Source organism: Budorcas taxicolor, chromosome 7 (assembly GCF_023091745.1).
Source record: "Budorcas taxicolor isolate Tak-1 chromosome 7, Takin1.1, whole genome shotgun sequence".
NCBI lineage: Eukaryota > Metazoa > Chordata > Mammalia > Artiodactyla > Bovidae > Budorcas > Budorcas taxicolor.
In genome coordinates, this window is record NC_068916.1 from 20,892,518 (window position 1) to 20,911,526 (window position 19,009).

General features: G+C 55.8%; 1 protein-coding gene across 3 annotated transcripts; it reads left to right on the forward strand.

The window, feature by feature from the left end:
- The first annotated feature begins 30 nt into the window (after window positions 1-30).
- SGTA (small glutamine rich tetratricopeptide repeat co-chaperone alpha) lies at window positions 31-15,042 on the forward strand. Of its 3 annotated transcripts, none has more exons than XM_052642830.1 (12): window positions 31-143; window positions 7,092-7,229; window positions 7,787-7,893; window positions 8,044-8,128; window positions 9,312-9,411; window positions 9,736-9,840; window positions 10,609-10,747; window positions 11,417-11,479; window positions 12,607-12,644; window positions 13,412-13,501; window positions 13,691-13,812; window positions 13,893-15,042. In XM_052642830.1, the coding sequence occupies exons 2-11, from the start codon at window positions 7,130-7,132 to the stop codon at window positions 13,803-13,805; spliced, it is 942 nt and encodes a 313-aa protein (XP_052498790.1). In that variant the 5' UTR covers window positions 31-143; window positions 7,092-7,129; the 3' UTR covers window positions 13,806-13,812; window positions 13,893-15,042. The 3 variants fall into 3 exon arrangements, with proteins under 3 accessions (XP_052498790.1, XP_052498791.1, XP_052498788.1); XM_052642831.1 differs by lacking the exon at window positions 31-143 and adding an exon at window positions 3,006-3,122; XM_052642828.1 differs by lacking the exon at window positions 31-143 and having other exon boundaries at window positions 14,076-15,042.
- Window positions 15,043-19,009: the final 3,967 nt, after the last annotated feature.

Genomic DNA, 19,009 nt, shown 5'->3' on the forward strand with positions numbered 1-19,009 from the left:
TTGATAATTGCCGCGCCTGCGCAGAATGAAAGCCAGGAGGCGCTGGCTCCTTCTGCGCAGGCGTCTCAGTTTGGGGGCGGGACCGGGCGGCGCTGTGGTGCGCAGGCGCAGCCGTCGGTGGGTCCCGGGTTCGGCTGTGTGAGGTGAGTCGCGGGGTTCGGCGCTGGTCCGAATGGGCCTGAGGTCCGCAATTCGGGGCGTCTGGGGCCTCTGGGGCTCCTGTGCCGTAGGAAGACGTCGGTCCGGGGCCGGGGTCGCCATAATTTGTGGAGTGCTGAGAGTGGGCGGCGCGGAGGGGAAACTGAGGCCAGACCGCGTCGGGCAAGCCCTTGGCTGCCCAGGTTTCCTTCCTCCGGACTCCAGGCCTATGAAATGCGGATTAGGAGGCCCGGGGGTGGATAACGCGAGGGATAGCGCCCCGCACGCAGTGAGCACTCGCTGGGTGTCCGCTGTGTCCCGGAAACACGGTCTTTTTGAATCGGGGCTCCGGTCCTTGGGGTTCAAGTCGGGGCTCCCTGTCCCGGCGCCTTCACTGTCCACCTGGGTGACCTTGACCAGCCTCTTGGCTTCTCGGAGCCTTTTTTCCCCTCCGTATAACGGGCGTCGTCACAGACCCAGCATGGAGTAGGGGGACTTCCGGAGAGGACTAAAGCCGCAGGGCCCCCAGCGCGAAGTGACAGCTCCAAGAGATCAGCAGCGGTTAGTCCGATTTCACGAGGACGATCTCTGCCTGTTGTGCCAGAGACTGGGGCGAAATCTAGCGCTGAGGACCGGCTCGTCCGCCTCTCGCTGGCTCTGTGAGCTTGGGCAAGTCGTTTGCCCCCTCCACGACCCTTTTCTGCCACGAATAGGGGCTGTAGAAGTATATGTCTCTTATGAGGTTAAGTACACTTGGAACCCTCTTTCATTAGGTTCTTGCTACTTGTCTAGAGCTTCCTAGAGGACAGATGGTTTTGTTATCCGATGCCAGGAAATGCTTGAGCACTCTGCATCTCCACCCAGGAACGTTTCCCGTTTTCTTTTGTTTCTCTCTCTGGTTATTTGTTTTGTCTGCTTTTCCTCTCCCTAGGCCAGGCATTCTGTCCTCTCAGGGAACACGGGCCATGTCTGGGGACGTCTGTGGCTGTCACAGCCAGGGGCGCTCCTGGCATCAAGGGGCTGGTGACCAGGGATGCTGCTCCACATCCCACAGTGCCCAGGATGGCCCCACGGAGAACAGTATGGCCCTCAATGTCCACAGTGCTAAAGTACGTCCTACCTCAGACTAGTGGTTTTTCACTAGTGGCCCTCACCCTAGGGCCAAGTAACATCAGCTTCTGGTCTCCAGAAGGGGTGAAGAGTGAACATCAGCTTCTGGTCTCCAGAAGGGGTGAAGGGTGTGAACCCCCAAGAAATCACAGGCAAGGTTTGGTGTGGGTGTCCACTTTTGTGGGTGCGGAAGGGTATTTTGGAGTTTGGAGCTCTAGAAATCAGGTTGCACAGGTTCAAAACTGCTTGATACGCATCTTCCCTGGATGACCTTGGAGGTTGCTCCCATTCCTCTGGGCCTCAGTTTTTTATGCTGTACAGTGGGAGTTCGATTAAACAAATGGTGACCAGGGGGCCAAATTCCACTGCAGCCTCTTTTGTGGGGGAGGGATCTAGTTCCCTGACCAGGGATGGAACCAGGACCCCCTGCATTGGGAACGTGGAGGCTTAGCCACTGGACCACAGGGAAGTCCCTGCAGCCTTGTTTTTGTGGATGAGGTTTTGTGGGATAGAACCCACTGGATACACACACATGTTACCTGGACCCTGGGAAGCTGAACATCCTCAACCTGGCCCTTCTTTTCAGAAGATGTTTGCTGACCCCTGAAATAAGCGAGTGTGGGTACAGTATACAGCTCAGGCCTGTAAGTGCTGGGCACTCCAAGGATTTCATTCAGGGCTTTATAATTAAGTCTTCCTGAAAGGGTGAGTGGCCCTAAATCGGGTTAAGTGCTGCCCTATATTGAGAGCTATAGTCTTTTTTATAAGTTTTTGTTATTGTTGTTTGTTTATTTTTGGCTGCACTGAGTCTTTGTTGCTATGCATGTGCTTTCTCTAGTTGCAGATAGCGGGGGTTCTCTCTAGTTGTGGTGTGTGGGCTTCTCATTGCGGTGGCTTCCCTTGTTGCAGAGCAAGGGCTGTAGGGCACCTGGGCTTCAGTAGTTGCAGTTCACGGGTGCAGTTGTTATGGTGCTTGGGCTTAGCTGCCCAGCCACATGTGGGATCTTCCCGGACCAGGGATCGAACCCTTGTCCCCTGCATTGGCAGGTAGATTCTTAACCACTGGACATCCAGGGAATTCCTGAGGCTGGGGTGTTTTCAGTGAGAAAATGGAAAGGTGGATGGAGAGCCAGCAGGGCTTCTGAAGGCACCGGGAGGAATTGGAGCTGGGTCCCTGGCCTCAGCCGCACCCCAGGGCCATTGTCCATTCCCAGCCAGTCTCCTGCCTGTACCCCATGCCTGCAGCCAGTGCCCCTGGAGCCTTCTGGGCTTCACAAAGCCCTTGCTGTTCTTGGGAGAGAGAACGGTCCTGCTGAGGATTCTGTTCCCCAGCCAAAGCCTGACAAGTCAGAATTGTTCCCAAGCCCCTGGTGCCCAGTAGCAGCTGAGGAAGAGCATGTGCCAGCGTTTCTGGACTCACTTTGCTGGGAGCAGGAAGGTGATGCGGACCATCCGGAGGGAGGAGAATGGCCACTCGCATGGACCGCCTGTGTCCAGCAGGTGCCAGTCCCACTGCAGACTCGCAGTCTCCTGTCTGTAGTCCTGAAACCCAGCGTGCATGCGTGCTGAGTTGCTTCAGTCATGTCTGATTGTTTGCAGCCCTGTGGACTGTAGCTGTCCAGGCTTCTCTGTCCATGGGATTCTCCAGGCAAGAATACTGGCATGGGTTGCTGTGCCCTCCTCCAGGGGATCTTCCTGACCCAGGGATCAAACCTGCATCTCTTCTGTCTCCTGCATTGGCAGGTGTGTTCTTTACCATTTGAGCCACCTGGGAAGCCGCATGTAACCCAGAATACTCAGCGAATGCAGGATTTGCTGAAAGTTCGCAGCCGAGTCATTTGGCCAGAAAATCTGCCCTTTATTTTTTCCACTTGGTGTGTATCAGTGACTTTCAACTGGGGGTTTGGTGACGTCTAGAGACTTTTGTGATTGGCAACACCCTGGGCAGGGTGGGGGGATTTTCCCGGGATCGAGGGTGTGAGGGAGAGGGATGCTGCCCCATCCCTCACAGCTCCCAGGATGCCCCCTGCACAGTGACCTGACCCCGTGTCAGCTATGCCAAGGGGGAGGGCCCCTGCATTCACATTTGAGAAAAATTTGGGTTTGATGCCTGCTCACACTGCACACCACAATAAATTCCCGATGGTCACACAGTGTGAACAGGAGGGCCCCGTGTCACCTCCCCACAGTGGGTCACCTCCTCGCCCTTCCACTCAGGTGTATATTTAAATATGATCAGCGTCCCAGGACCTCAGAGGTCACATGGTGATGGAACCCAGTCTTGTCCCATCCCACCCCACCCCACCCCCTCTCCCAGAGATGGATGCAGAGGGCGCTGTTAAACACCCTTTAGTGCACATTCTCCCCAGCCCCCCATGTCTGTAGAGCCTGGGGGAGACACCTGCATGAGGTGCTGGAATCTCCCAGCAGCCTCCGTTACCCTGTTTTATAGGAGAGAGTGAGGACATCCACTGGGCCCCCTTCAGATGGGACACAGAGCATCCCAGCCCTGGGGCAGGGGGTGACGTGGAGCTGGCCTCAGATGGAGACTGCTGGGCCTGAGGCATTAAGACTGCAGAGCCTAGCATCATCCCTGGGTGGGCTCCAGGGCCCTGGTCTTGGCACTCAGTGCATCAGATTGGGGGCCAAACCTTGGGAGAAGGTCCTGTCATAGACCAGAAGAAGCCCTAGAAGTGGGAAACCAGGCAGCAGTGGCCTCAAGGGAGGCATCTGTCAGGGGAGAGGGCTATTAGCAGCACACGCGAAGGTCCTGGGGTATGGCGGGGGGCGGGGCTGGAAGAACTGAGAGTGTGCAGGGAACACATGTGACTTGATCTCTTAACTCCCTGGACCCCCAGCAGCCCCTCAGAGTCACTCCCTCCATCCTTGCAGCTTGGTCACATAGACATCAGGTTGCCTCTTTGTTTTCTTAAGTGAATGCCTGTTGTCACAGAGGCCACATTTATTCCCTGGGCGGGAAAGCAGACCCCCCCCCCCCCCACCGTCCAGTACCCTCCCAGCCCAGCATGAATCTCAGTGACCTAGTGCTGCCTCCCATGGGTCTGACGGGGGGCGGGGAGCATGCCCCAAAGTGCTACCTGGAACACATGGGAGAGCCCCAGCTACCCAGTCCTGTGGCCTTACCATGTCACCTATTGACATGTGACTGCGCTCTGGGAGACCCTGACACCCTTCCATCCAGTTCAGTGAGAAGTCAGCAGGGGGGTGGGGGGTGAGCTGGTAAACATGAAGGCCAGGTGGTAAATTCTCTGGGGTTCGGGGGCAGTGAGGAAAACCAAGCATGTTACGGAGGCACTTCTGTAGCATATGAATGCAGAAGACTTTTTCAGCTAAATGGGTGGCTGCCAGGTGTGGCCCTTGACCCTTGCTTTAGAGCAGAATATGTGAAAGGACTATGGTCCTGGGGTCTCAGAGGTGTCTGCATCCTAAGAGGACCGCTTTGAGCTTTGAAAACAAGTTTTTTTCTAATTACAGTGAAAGTGAAGTCATTCAGTCGTGTCCGACCCTTTGCGACCTGTGGACTGTAGCCCACTAAGCTCCTCCGTCCATGGGATTCTCCAGGCAAGAGTACTGCAGTGGGTTGCCAACAGTAGGATACACATAATGTAAAATTCGCCATCCTGACTGTTTCAAAGCGCACAGCTCAGTGGTGTTAAGCACATTCACATTGTCATGCAACCATTCCCACCCTTATCTCCAGAACATTGTCATCTTCCTGAGCTGAACCTCTGACCTCATTAAACACTGACTCCACTCCCCTAGCCCCTGGCCCCGCCATCTACTTCTGTCTCTGTGAATCTGACTCCTCCAGGGACGTCCTATGAGTAGAGCAAAACAGTATTTGTTCTTCTGTGTCTGCTTCTCTCACTGAGCAGCATGTCTTCGAGGTCTGTCCAGGTTGTAGCAGGTGTCAGAACCTCCTTTCTTTTTAAGGCTGAGTAATATTCCACTATGTGGAGGGACCACATTTATTGATCCATCATCCATCCACTGACATTGGGTTGTGTCCGCCTTTTGGTTATGGTGAATGAAGCTGCTGTTTGCAAAACAAATATCTGTAAAAACCAGGTGATGAATATGGTGAAGACAGGAAAGCCTGGTGTGCTGCAGTCCATGGAGTTGCAAAGAGTAGGACACGACTGAGCAACTGAACTGAAAAACCAGAACATAGTTGACATTTTGGGTGGCAGCTTGCTGGTTCAGCTGGGGAATATGACTCAGTGTTGGAGGCTTCACTGTCCTCTGAGCAAGTGAGTTGTGTGGGTTGGTCCCTCTGTGTTGTTCCTAAGATCCTGTGGCTGCAGTGCTGGCTGTCTGCCCTCCGTGCCCTGGCCCGTCCTGACCTTAGACCTCCCAGTTCCAGGGATATGCTTGAGCCACAGGCACTTGCTTGGTAAAGGCTCATTATGTCCAGAAATGGGGGAGGAAAGTCATTCCACTTCCCCCACCCTGATGGCCAAGATGCCCTGTCCAGCTGCATAAAACACCGCTTCTTCAAATTCACTTTAGTCATTGAGATGTTCACATCCTATAACATTGAGTAGACTTCAGTACATTCACAGTGCTGTGCAGCTGTCACCTCTACTTCCAGAACATTCCAAAAGAAGCCCCAGTCACTGACAACCAGGGACCCACTCTCTGTGTCTGTGGATTTGCCTGTTCTGGACATTTCCTATCAGTGGAATCGCACATTGTGTGGCCTTTTGTGTATAGCTTCTTTCCTTTCTTTAAGCTGTCAGTGATGTAGTTTTCTGCAAACTGGAAACAGGGCCCTAAGTGCCTCCAGGGTCACGTGTCTTGAACCTGAGGGCCGAGGGTGTACAGCACCCGCCTGCTCTCAGCCAGTGTGCAAAGCCTCAGGCTTAGGACTTGCTCTAGTTTGATTTACCTGTTGCTGGCCAGTGATGGGTTAGTGATAAGTTGGCTGGAAGGCCGCCCCTCGATTTCTAGGCCACACAGGCTGTTCACCCCATGGGAGCATGTTAGGGGAACCAAGATATTTCACACTGCACATCCCAGCTGCCAGGTCAGCCCTGCGCAGTCCTGGCAAGCATGGGCTGCCCCCTCTGAGCCTGTTTATTCTCTGACTGGGAGGTGGTCCCCTGCAGGGGCCAAAGCTGCAGGGATGTGAAGTACCTGGCACATCATGGCACTGTGGGGGCCTGCCTTCCCAGCCATGACAACCATAAGTGTCACCAGGGTGTCCTGGGAAGGGTCACACAAGGCCTAGGAATACAGCAGGGTATGGTAGAACCCAGAGGAGCCCTTGGGTGGCCTGGAAGTGAGGGAGTCAATGCCCTCCGGGCCTTTGGTCTGCTCAGGCCCACCCGCTGGTCCTGTCTGACCGTCATGGACAGTGCTTGTTCCCCCAATGTTTGGAACTCAGAATGTCAGAATGTTTTCTTGTCTTGAGCGTAGAGAAGCAGCAGGTGGGGTTGTGGCCCACTCTGTGTCCCTGGGGAGCCCTGTGTACCCCATCCAGCTGGTGAGGAGTGATGACCACTGGGCCCAGGGCCGTGTCACCCTGGGGCAGGAATCAGGCAGGACTGCCAGGGGCTCTGGGTGGCCTGTGTCCCCTATGTGAAATGGGGAGAATTAACTTTCCTGCCTCTCTCGTTGAGCAGATACAGCTAGCCAGTGAGTTCAAGTGGCTCCTGCAGGGTGGGGTGTGTGGGGGCCTGGATGGTCTGGGGCGAAAGGTATAAGATGGTGGATGTGGGGGCAGAGAGGGAAAGGCCTGGCTGTCCTTGCCACCCTGTACTCATGCCCTGGACCGTGTCCGCAGATCCTGAAGCCCCCAGGCCTGTCTCCTATGTCTGCAGGTCCTGAAGCTCCCAGGCGTGTGTCCTCCCACCTCACGATGGACAACAAGAAGCGTCTGGCCTACGCCATCATCCGCTTCCTGCACGACCAGCTCCGGCATGGGGAGCTCTCGTCTGATGCCCAAGAAAGCCTGGAAGGTATTTTTGGGCGGGGGGGGGGGTCCCTGGTCTCCTTCCTGCTTGAAGCTTGGGTCCTCTGCCCCCTGCTGTCAGTGCCAAGGAGCTTTGTGGGGTGAGTGTGATGGGCTGGTCCCCGTCCTCTTGCACAGGGAGGGATGCTGGGTCTCTTGCGGGTTTTCTGTCACTTCCTCTTACAGTGAGGCACAGCCCCCTAGGATTCTGAGTCCCCCCCGTTGAATGTGTGTCCCTACCCACCAAAGATGGAAATGAGGCTGGGGACCCCAGGCCAGACCCAGCAGTCGGACCACCCCGGCGGCTCCAGGATTGTGACCCCACAGACAGCCCTGAGGTCACCATCTGCTCATTGCTAGGCAGGGATAGCACCATCCCCTCTCCTCCCAGCCTCAGGGCTCAAGGGGTAGGTCCGTCCTCCACTTCCCTGAGGAATCAGAACCACAACTGATGCATTCCGAGGCCTTGGCAAGCTGGCCCAAGAAGGGAACCTCAAATCCTGCCTGCCAGGATCGCAGGCTCGGGGCTGGGGTCAGCAGAGCGCACCTCCATTCCCCTGGCAGTTGCCATCCAGTGCCTGGAGACCGCTTTCGGGGTGACGGTGGAGGACAGCGACCTTGCGCTCCCCCAGACTCTTCCGGAAATATTTGAAGCAGCTGCCACGGGCAAGGTGAGCCTTCACGTCCCACGGGGCCATGGTTCGGTTGCAGAACAAGGGCTGAGTCACCCCCAGAGGCATGAAGGGTGCTGAGCTGGGTGGGGCAGGGGGACGGTGGTTTCCTACTGCTTCTCCAGCAACTCAGTTTCGCTTTGGGGACAGGAGCTGCCGCCAGATCTGAGGAGCCCCCAGGAAACCCCGCCCTCAGAGGAGGACTCAGCCGAGGCAGAACGCCTCAAAACTGAAGGTGAGGAGCGCCCCACAACCTGGCCTCCAGATGCTGCAGGAAGTAGAAGCCAGCCAGTCCGTCGGAGTAGATGGCGAGCCAGCCTTGGAGTCGGGGTCAGGGGCTTCTGCATGGATGTGGAGACATAGAGAAGTCCGACCCTCAGTGAGAGGGATGTAAATGGCAAGGCCACTGTGGAGCTTCCCAAGTGGTTAGAGTGATCACATGACCCAGTGGGTCCACCTAGGTGTGCGCAAACACATCCACAAAGGTGCTTGTGCACTTGTGCTCATAGCGGAACCAGCCAGTTGCCCATCAGCCGATGAGTGGATACACACATGTGGTCTCTCCACACTCGGGAGTGTCACTTAGTCCCAGAAAGCGGTGATGCACTGACACTCACTACCATGTGGTCAGACCCTGAGGACACGATGCTCAGTGAGAGAAGCAGACACGGAAGGACACACAGGGTGTGACTCCACTGATGAGAAACGTGCAGAGCAGGCAGGTCCACAGACACAGAGAGTGGGTTCCTGGTTGTCAGGGACTGGGGAGTGGTGAGAGCTATTGGTGCTTATTTCAGCTGATGGAATGTTCTGGAGTTAGTGGTGATGATTAGGCCACTCTGCACATACTAACGGAGAAGGCAATAGCACCCCACTCCAGTACTCTTGCCTGGAAAATCCCATGGATAGGGGAGCCTGGTAGGCTGCAGTCCATGGGGTCGTGAAGAGTCGGACACGACTAAGCGACTTCAGTTTCACTTTTCACTTTCATGTATTGGAGAAGAAATGGCAACCCACTCCAGTGTTCTTGCCTGGAGAATCCCAAGGACGGCGGAGCCTGGTGGGCTGCCATCTGTGGGGTTGCACAGAGTTGGACACGACTGAAGCGACTTAGCAGCAGCAGCAACACATACTAAAAACTGCAGAATTATGTACTTTTAAAGGATAGGATTCATGGTATGTGAATTCCATCTCATTAAAACTGGGCTGTTTCTGAAGGAGTGAGCAAGAGTGATGGCATCCGAGGCTTAGCTTCACGAATGGCACAGTCAGGGCCACGACAGTTGCCACCACCCTGACCTGTGGTTTTGAGTGTTACGTCCTGGGCCCTAAAACCCCATCCCCTCACAGGGAAGCCGAGAGAAACAGGAATGCTGCCTCTGACCCCAGGGTGTATGTTTTCTTTCCTTTTTCTTCAGGAAATGAGCAGATGAAAGTAGAGAACTTCGAGGCCGCTGTGCACTTCTATGGGAAAGCCATCGAGCTGAACCCTGCCAATGCCGTCTACTTCTGTAACAGGTGCAACCTGGAGTATGGGGGAGGAGGGAGTTGCTGCCAGGGGCCTGGGCGAGCTGTGGGAGAGAATGGGGAGAGTGGTGGCACCCAAGGGTGGGGTGGCGATGGCTCAGCTGCCATCCTAAATGGCACACCTGGCCAGGTGGGTAGCCAGGCGTGAGTGAGCATGAGCAGGTACAAGCATGGGCACTCAGCTTGCCCGGGCCTCCCACTCTTGGCGACCCTGCCTCTGCCCCACCAGGTAGCCAGGGAGACCGGGTGAGGGGCTGTGAGGAGGGGCTGCGAGGAGGAGCCGGCTCCCCGACCTTTCTGCTTGTCTTCCCCCAGAGCCGCAGCCTACAGCAAACTGGGGAACTACGCAGGGGCAGTGCAGGACTGCGAGCGGGCCATCTGCATAGACCCGTCGTACAGCAAGGCCTATGGCAGGATGGGGTGAGTGTGCCTGCCCATCCACCCCGCAGATACTGTCTGCTGGGGGTGCTTGTGTTAGGGACGAAGCCCCACACCATCCCAAGTCCAGGTTGACACCTGAGCTTCTGATCTCCCAGCGTAAGTCACAGTTCTTATGACCCCTCCCTGGGCTTAGCGATTTCCCCGGGAGGCTCACAAAAGTCAGGAGAAGATGTCATTTAGCTGATTTTTCTTTTTTTAATATCTCTTTGGCTGTAATAGGTCTTAGTTGGGGCATATGGGATCTTTTAGTTGTGAATTCTCAGTTGGGGCATATGGGATCTAGTTCCTGGACTAGGGATCAAACCCAGGTCGCTTGCATTGAGAGCTCAGCATCTCAGCCACCAGACTATCAGGAAATAGCTGTTTAATCAGCTTTTTATGAAGAACACAGATGGATAGCAGATGCAGAGACATGGAGGGTGAGGCTGGGGAGGGTCCCAGGCCGAGCATCTCTCCCCATGGGGTTCGGGGTGCACCCCACCTGGCACTCGGGGGGTCATCAGTGGAGGTGGGGTTTATAACTGTCTCTAGCACTTCCCTCTGTGGATGTTGGGGGTGGCTGGCTGGTGTCCTGGCCTGCAGCCCATCCTGAGGGTCCTCCTTGGCATAAAATCCTGGGTGGTCCAGGGATGCACCTGAGACCAGCTCTGCCAAGCAGGGAGGTGTAGGGTTCTGACCCCCCCCCACCACGAGAACTGGGGCTGCCTCCCGGATCCTCCCCCATGCCCTCTGTCCCTCCATCTGCAGCCTGGCGCTCTCCAGCCTGAACAAGCACACGGAGGCTGTGGCCTACTACAGAAAGGCCCTGGAGCTGGATCCTGACAATGAGACCTACAAGTCCAACCTCAAGGTGGCTGAGCTGCGGCTGAGAGAGGCACCCAGTCCCGTGAGTCCCGTGGGACAGCAGTTGGGGGCGGGGCAGCTGGGTTGGAGGGCAAGGCCTGAACCGGGTGTGGAGACCCTCTGGTGCTGGGGGCTGGTCCTCTGTTCAGCAGGGTCCTGTCTTGAGAGAAGAGGCTGATCCCAGAAACAGAAGGGGGCGTGTCACCCAGGGAAGCCATTCCTCAGGCGGTGGGGACCAGAGCCTATCTGTGGTTCACCGGGGAGGAGTCAGCCCTCAGGGCCAGCAGGCTCAGGGTAGCTAGTGTGAATGATCTGAGGTAACCAGGGTGGGACCGTGGCTCCACCTATGGGGGCCCCGTGAAGGAGGGGTCATGTAGGCCTGCACTGGGAGGTGTGCAAGTGAAAGGTGCAGTTGTGGATGAGTTGGTTACTGTCTCTTAAGGACTTGCTACTCTCGGGGGGCACTGTCCCTTCTCAGTCAGCGTCAAAGTAAAAGCTGAGGTTAACACGCTGAGCTCCTCCTGGGTGACCCACACATGGTGTTTCCTCCTACAAAACTCCCTCTGGCTGCAGGCCTGGACCGCCTGAGCTGCAGGGACGCCCAGGATTCCAGCACGCCCCGCCATGGGAAACCTTACCCCTCACTTCCTGGGGACTAGCCATCGAGGTCCTGTGTCCTGGCACCACTGACCAGGGCTGTTCTCATCCACAGACGGGAGGTGTTGGCAGCTTTGATATTGCAGGCCTGCTGAACAACCCGAGCTTCATGAGCATGGTAATGGCCTCGCCTGCCCCCGCTGCCCCTGCCTACGGTCAGAACAGCCACAGACGTCCCAGGGTGGGGGTACCTGCAGCATCCTCTGTCAGACTCCTCAGTGTCAAGCACAGGGGGCAGACTGAGCCCACCTCTCCCAGCCATGCACCCCCAGCTGAGCCCCTTCTCGTTGTGGATACGGTGACTACAGAGTGGCTACACCTGCTCCCTGAGGTGCAGATGAGACTCAGCAGGGTGTGGGGCCCCCAGAGAAAGGCCATCGTCTGTGCAGAGGCACGTGTTCTGCACGGGGCCTCCCCCGGGAGCAGGCACCTGGCGTGTCCACACACCTGTGCGATTCCAGGTGGTCTTGCTGGTCCTCAGGGCTCACTGCTGGCTCCAGGGGCCCCAGGGTCTCAGACCATCAGGAAGAGGAGCCCCAGCTGCCAGAGAAATGTCTCTGCCCCGGTGAGATGTGTCCAGCCTCCCATGACGTAGCTGGGCCTCTGCTCTCATCCAGGGACAGATGGCCACAAGGCAGGAGGACACCCAGCCAGGGAAAGCAGCTGGCAGCGGCCACTCCTTTGGCCTCGTCCATCAGGGTCAATGATCCCAGCCCCCCGAGGCTTTGTGCAGTGCTATTAGTACCCAGCCATGCCTGGTGCTCACACGACTGTGACCTGAGACAGCCACAAAGGGCGGTGGACGGGCCACAGCCAGGTGGTAGCACTGTCTTGCCCTTTTTGGAAAGAGCCACAACCGGGAAGTTACCTCCCTGACCTCTGCTCATGTTTGTCTTAAAATTGGCCCAGAGGAGATAGTCCCAACTTGGCGGGGGAGGAGATCAGTGCAGGGGAGATTCCCAGGTGTCATCGTTTATCCTCAGAGGAGAACTGGGACCAACTCTTCTGGGGCGTCCCCTGTCCGGGGTGGTGACGAGGTGCCTGGAATCTCCTAAGATGAGTGTCCAGACAGGATGAAAGTAGGGGGAGGGTTGCAGCGCATTAGGGGTGGTGAGGCCTGAGGAAGAGGCAGGCAGGCACTCCAGGTGCTGGACTAGAGGCCTGTGGTGCTCACAGGGTAACCTTGTCAGTGGCAGGGTGCGTTGGGGAGCCTGCCCCATCTGACAGGTCTGTTCTCTTCTTAAGGCATCAAACCTGATGAACAGTCCCCAGGTTCAGCAGCTGTAAGTGACCACTGTTTTCCTTTGGGTCTTTTTGAAATATTTCTTTGGCTATGGTCTTAGTTGCAACACTCAGGATCTTCATCACAGTGTGTGGACTCTTAGTTGTTCCATGTGAGCTCAGTAGCTGCAGTGCGTGAGCTTAGTTGCTCCATGGCATGTGGGATCTTAGTTTCCCAGCAGGGATTGAACCTACAAATCCTGGATTGCAAGGCAAATTCTTAACTACTGGACCACTAGGGAAGTCCTCTCTTCTTTGGACCTTGTGGTTAAAAATTATTGTGGTAAAAGATGTATACAGTTTCCTGCTTTAGCCATTTTAAGGTCTGTAGTTCCATGGCATTAAGTACGCTTATAATGTCCTATAGTTGGTCACTACAATCTAATTCCAGAACGTCCATCACCCCAAAATGAAGCCCCACCCGCTTGATCGTTGTCTCCCAGCTCCTGACTACCAGTCACCCGTCTGTGGATCGGCCTGACGGTGTTTCCACATCAGTAGACTCAGAAATTCTACGGTCTTATGTGTCACTGGCATGCCCCGGTGTCCCTGGGGGGCAAGCACTGCCCCACTGAGAATCACTGTTTTTAAGTCAAAAATGGATGTTCCTGGGAAAGTTGGTGAAATTGACAGGTTACAGTCAGAAGGGTGGGCTCAGGGGGAGTTGGGTCCCAGGTAATGTCTCTTGCCAGCAGAGGGGAAGGGTCAAGCAGGGCCGCAGCGGGAAAAGGGGGCTGAGCCGTCTTCAAGTCCAGGACTCTCTTTGCAGCATGTCCGGCATGATTTCAGGCGGCCACAACCCCCTGGGGACTCCCGGCACCAGCCCCTCGCAGAATGACCTGGCCAGTCTCATCCAGGCGTGAGTAGACCTGCCAGGTGGGGCTCCTGGGTGGGGCAGGGTCCAAGGTCCCTGGGTGCTCTGTGGGGCCTCATCCTCCAGGGAGTGGTCCCTCTGCCCTCCAGGGGCACGTCAGGTAGGGAGAGGCGGCTGGGTGGGTGCCTTGGACCTGGCTGAGCCCAGGCACACCTCCCCTGCCCCCACCTGCAGGGGCCAGCAGTTCGCTCAGCAGATGCAGCAACAGAACCCAGAGTTGATAGAGCAGCTCCGCAGTCAGATCAGGAGTCGGACTCCCAGTGCCAGCAATGATGACCAACAGGAGTGACCGCCCTGTGAGTCCCCGGGGCTGGGGGGCACCTTGGGCCCTCAGGTCTCTTGCCGGGTGGGCCCACTCAGGTGTTTCTCCCTCCAGCCTGCCCAGCGCCATCGGGTCCTTCCCGGCCTACAGGAAGCCTTCTTGACCTTTTTCGTCTCCTCCCATTGGATCGCCCACGAGAGAAAAAGAACTTGGACCTGCATGTTAAGCCGGATTTTTATGATGTTTACTTTTACTTCTTCCCCTCCCTCCCTTTTTATACTCTCTCACGGCCCCCAGATACTTCTTGAAACAGAGCCAGCAAGCTGTGAGTGCAGACCAGCACCCGTCTCCCTCCTGGCCCCCTGCCCTGAAGACCTGGTCACTAAAGTATTTTCTAGAACATTCTGAGGTGGGGGTGGTCTTCTCACCGCTCTCTGAGAAGTGGCCTGTGGGATGCCGTGGCCCCGAAGCCCCTTCTTCAGCCCCCGCCTGCCTTCCCAGTCTGTCTGCAGGGCCTCCCAGCCCCCGAGAAGCCGCTTTCTGAGTTGACGGTGGCCTCCCTGGCCACCCCTGCTCAAGCGAGCTCACTGCCAGCCAGCCCGGCCCAGCAGACCTGGGTTCTCAGACAAGGAACTCCAGTTGCAAGTGCCCCAGAGGCAGTTTCTGTGCCCAGCAGGGGCCGAAGCAGACGTCTTGGGTGCACACAACCCATTTCTGGGACTTAAATTCCAGTCCAGTGCTCGGATGGACTCGGGTCTGATCGCCATGCTTTTCCCAGTGCTTACAGTTGACAGACTGTGAGGGGCCTTCTCATGACCTTTGAGCTGGCTCCTGAGCCTGTCACAGCCTGGCTGTGTATCCCAGCCACTGCCCTCTGTCCACAGGTGGTGGTCCTGCTGGCCTGGCTTGCCTGCATCCTCAGCGGGCTCTCCTCCTGCTTGGGGGTTGGGGCTACGGGGGGTCCTTGATGGCCACCTGCCTGGGCCTGAGATCACCGGGCAGCCACCGTGGATGTCCCTGCAGCCCAGGGCAGGGTGGAGAGGGTCCCTGGCACTGCAGTTCGGGCCACAGTGTTGGCGATGGGATCGCTGGAGGCTCCCTGATGGTGTCGGGTCGTGTGGGAGGTGACACCGTACCAGTACCGTGTGTGTAGGTAACTTGTAGAGAGACAGCCCCACACACATCCCACGAGGCGTCCTAACTCCATGAGTGCTACCGTGATGACGAGATAACGTGTGGGGAATAAATAGACATCGTGACCTCTGCTGGCCTCCATGTGGACCTCTCAGTGCCACTCTGCCCCCACCCCCTCACCTCCCAGAGCTTCCAGGAACCCCCAGCGTGGACCCTGCATGGGTCACCCTGAACCATTGACCCAGGTTGTGTGTGCCTTCCCTGTTACCTTGAAGACAATCTCACAAATTTGGTGGCCTTTAACTACACACAGTGTCTCCATCCTGGAGGCCAGAAGTCAGACTGGGGACCCCCTTGGGCTAAATCCAGGTGTAGATGGGTCTGGCTCACTTCCTATCCAGAGGCTGACGTGTGGTGTAGGTGCAGGGGGTGTCAGGCCTGCACTCGACTCCCCCGGGTCGCTGGGCTGTGGGAATGCTTTGGGGCCATACCACTTTCTTTGGCCGTGACCTCTGTGGCTTCCAGTGGGTGTACTCAGCCTCTGGTGACCTTGAGCTGCTCTGTCCTGCTGAGGTGACCACCCCATGTTCCCTGCCACTTGGATGGTGGCCAGTAGGTCACAAAGGAAGTTCAGGGGGAAGAGTCTGTCCCCCATGCTACTGTGGGCATGAGAGCTCGAGCAGAGCAGAGGGGAGGCAGGTCCTGGCAGTGTCCCACAGAAGGGTGGACTGGCATTTACATCACTCCAGCTACCTGCCTGAGGAAATGGTCCCTTTTTAAAACAGACAATAGACTTCCCCAGTGGTCCAGTGCTTCAGACTACCCACTGACTGCTGAGGGCCTGGGTTCGATCTCTGCTCTGGGAACTAAGATCCAGCAAGCCATGGGGTGCTGCCAAAAACAAAAGCAGAAGTTGCCACAAACTGAGTGGTTGAGAACTGGTTCCTTCCTAGTGACTGTGGGTCAGAAACCAGTGAGACTCAGCTGAGGCCTCTGCTCAGGGTCTCAGCCAAGGCCTCATTTGCTTCTGCCCACAGACCATCTGCAGAGTTTGCTTCTGCCCACAGACCATCTGCAGAGTTTAGTCTTTATGGTGTGGTAAGTCAAGGCCTAACCTCCCTTACTTCTGTGCCTCCAGGGCTTCCTGTATTCATTTCCTGGGGCTGCTGTCATACTACAGACTCAGGCTTAAACCAACATGCATTGACCCTCTTAGTTCTAGAAGCAAGAGCATGGAATCAGTTGGTCCAGTCCAAAAGCAAGGTGTCTGCCAGGGCCCTGCCGCCTCCAGGGGAAAGTCCTTCCTGCTTCTTCCTGCTTCCGAGTCTCGGTGTCCTTGGCTTGTGACCACAGCACCGCAGTCTCTGCCTCTCTCTTCACACACAAGCCTCTCCCCTGCTGTCTGTGTCAAAGTGCTCTCTGCCTCCTCGTGACGACATAGGACATCCCCTCCTTGGGTGATCCAGGATCATCTCTGTCTCAAGGTCCTTCATAATCCCACCTGCAAAGTCCCTTTTGCCATGTAAGGAACCGTACTCACAGGTTCTGGGGATTCGGACGTGGACACCTCTGGGTGTCAATAGCTAGCGTTCCACAACTCCCCAGGTATTGCTGTCAACACTTGCTTCACCCAAGCGGCAGGAGAGAGGACGTCTGGCTGGCTTCAGCTCCCAGGTTGGAAACTTAGGTAACATGGCTCAGTCTCAGGAATGATGGTCACCATCTATTCTGTTGGTTAGGAGTCTCTGGTCTAAGCCGCACACCGACAGGAGGGGATTACGCAGAGCATGACCTCTAGGATGTGGGATTTTGGAGTGCCTTAGGATCTGTCCACCGCAGGCTTGAGTTCAGTCAAGTCAACCAGAGGGGTCTGATTGAGCAGCCTCTATGAAGTGCAGGCATGTTCAAAAGTGAATCATCAGTTTCCAGGTCTGGCAGGAGTCTTGGCATCTCAGGTCTTTACGGACCCTCCTGCCACTTCTCCCCCAGCTCACGTCTATATCAGTCTCAGTTTATGCCAGTCCATTCAAGCAAGAATTCTTCAGAGAGAAAAATCTAAGACTTTACCAACCTTCTGGAATGTGCTTTTGGCAAAATTATTTTTTTGGCTGCATACCATACAGGACCTTAGTCCCCTGACCAGGGACAGAATCCGCTCCCCCTGCAGTGAAAGCATGGAGTGTTAACCACCAGATCACCAGGGAAGTCCCTCAGCAAAGTCTTAGTGCTCCACGATGCCAGTTAAACCTGTTCCCTCCTTGTCTGCGATGAGCAAGGATGGGCTGGTGGCCCCCAGCTCAGCGAGGAGGATGAAGTGGTCCCCATCTGGGCTGCTGTTGAAGTCATCTGAGGGTCTTTATCCCTGATACCTTCCGACCCTCCCCCCCAATAAACTCGGAAAATTCACCTAGGTTGGTAGTTGTCAACAGAGGAAACCTTGCCCCCATCAGGGGACACTAGGTGATATCTGGAGATATTTTTGGATGTTGGGACTGAAGGATGCTCCTGGCATCAAGTGGGTAGGGACCAGGGTTGCTGCTCCACACACCAAAGGGTCTGAGAAACATTGGTCAAGTCCAGGCATTCTCGTGAATTTATTTAGTGAGCCCCCTACTGGTTCTGCGGGCTTCTCAGGTGGCTCAGTTGTTAAGAACCCACCTGCCAATGCAGGAGACACAAGAGATGAAGGTTCGATCCCTGGGTTGGGGAGATCTTCTGGAGGAGGAAACGGTAACCCACTCCAGTATTCTTGCCTGGAGAATCCTACGGACAGAGGAGTCTGGTGGGCTACAGTGCGTGGGGTCCCAGAGAGCAGGACACAGCCGAGCCGCTGAGCATGCATGTGCTGCTAGTTCTGCATTTCATGTTTACTTACTTATCTGGCTGTGCTGGGTCTCAGCTGTGGCAAATGCAGTCCTTTTTGTTCTTGCTATTGTTGCGGCATACAGACTCTTAAGTTTCAGCATGCAGAATCTAGTTCCCTGCCCACGGATTGAATCCAGGCCCCCTGCCTTAGAAGAGTTTTAGCTACTGGACCACCAGGAAAGTCTGCCAGGTTCTGTGTATTAAGCAAGCATCTTAGGGGATTGGGACAGACCTGTTTGGAGAAGCCCACGCTGAGCATCCCTGTTGGCACAGGAATAGGAGTCATGTTTTCCAGGAACATCTAACATGGCCCGTAGGTCTTAGATGGTCTGGGTCATTCCCTCCCATCCCGTGTGTCCATCTCAGGGAGGCCCTGCACAGCCTCTTCAAAACTGACCCCACACCCAGTCTAAGTGTACAGGAAAGATCCAGAAACATTCTATTTTGGAACCACTGGAAGTGTGGGGAAGAGGGAAATGAAGGCCTTTTTTAAAAAGGGAGTCACTGTCAGCATCTCATCCCAGAAGCCAGTGGCTCCTCTAGGTAACCCAATGAGATGTGTATCCTGGAGAATCGCTGCTTGATCCCACGTGAGTGCTGTGGTTTTTCAGTCCCTAAGCTGTGTCTGACTCTCTGTGACCCCCATGAACTGCAGCACACCAGACTTCCCTGTCCTTCACTATCTCCCAGAGTTTCCTCACATTCATGTCCACTGAGTCAGTGATACCAACCAACCAACCATCGCATCCTCTGTCACCCATAGGATATTTCTGAATATTATTGTCAGAAGTGTTTTGAGTAAAGAAAAAAAAAAGGCAATTAAACAGATTTAGCATAAGTTGCACCTTGGAGAAAGCTTCCAGGAGTGGGTTGAGTCTTGAGACTCAAGGCAGCTGCTGCTACAGTCCATGGGGTCAGGAAGACTGTTCTCTGCATCCCCACACCCTTGGTGCAGAAATCCTAGGAGCTAGATGGCAAATCCCACCCAGATTAAGTCCAGTGGAGCAATGAGGTGGAAACAAGGTGTGTCTCTCTTTTGCAGAAGCCAGGGGACCCACCCAGGAGCAGTTCCGGCCCCTAGAGACACCAGGTGATGTCTGGGAGACAGACATCTGTGCTTATCACCCTGGGGGCCAGGGATGCGGCTCCACACCCTACAGTGCTCAGGCTGACCCAAATCTGAGAATGATCCTGCCTTGAATATTAGGGCCAAGGCTGAGAAGCCCTGCCCT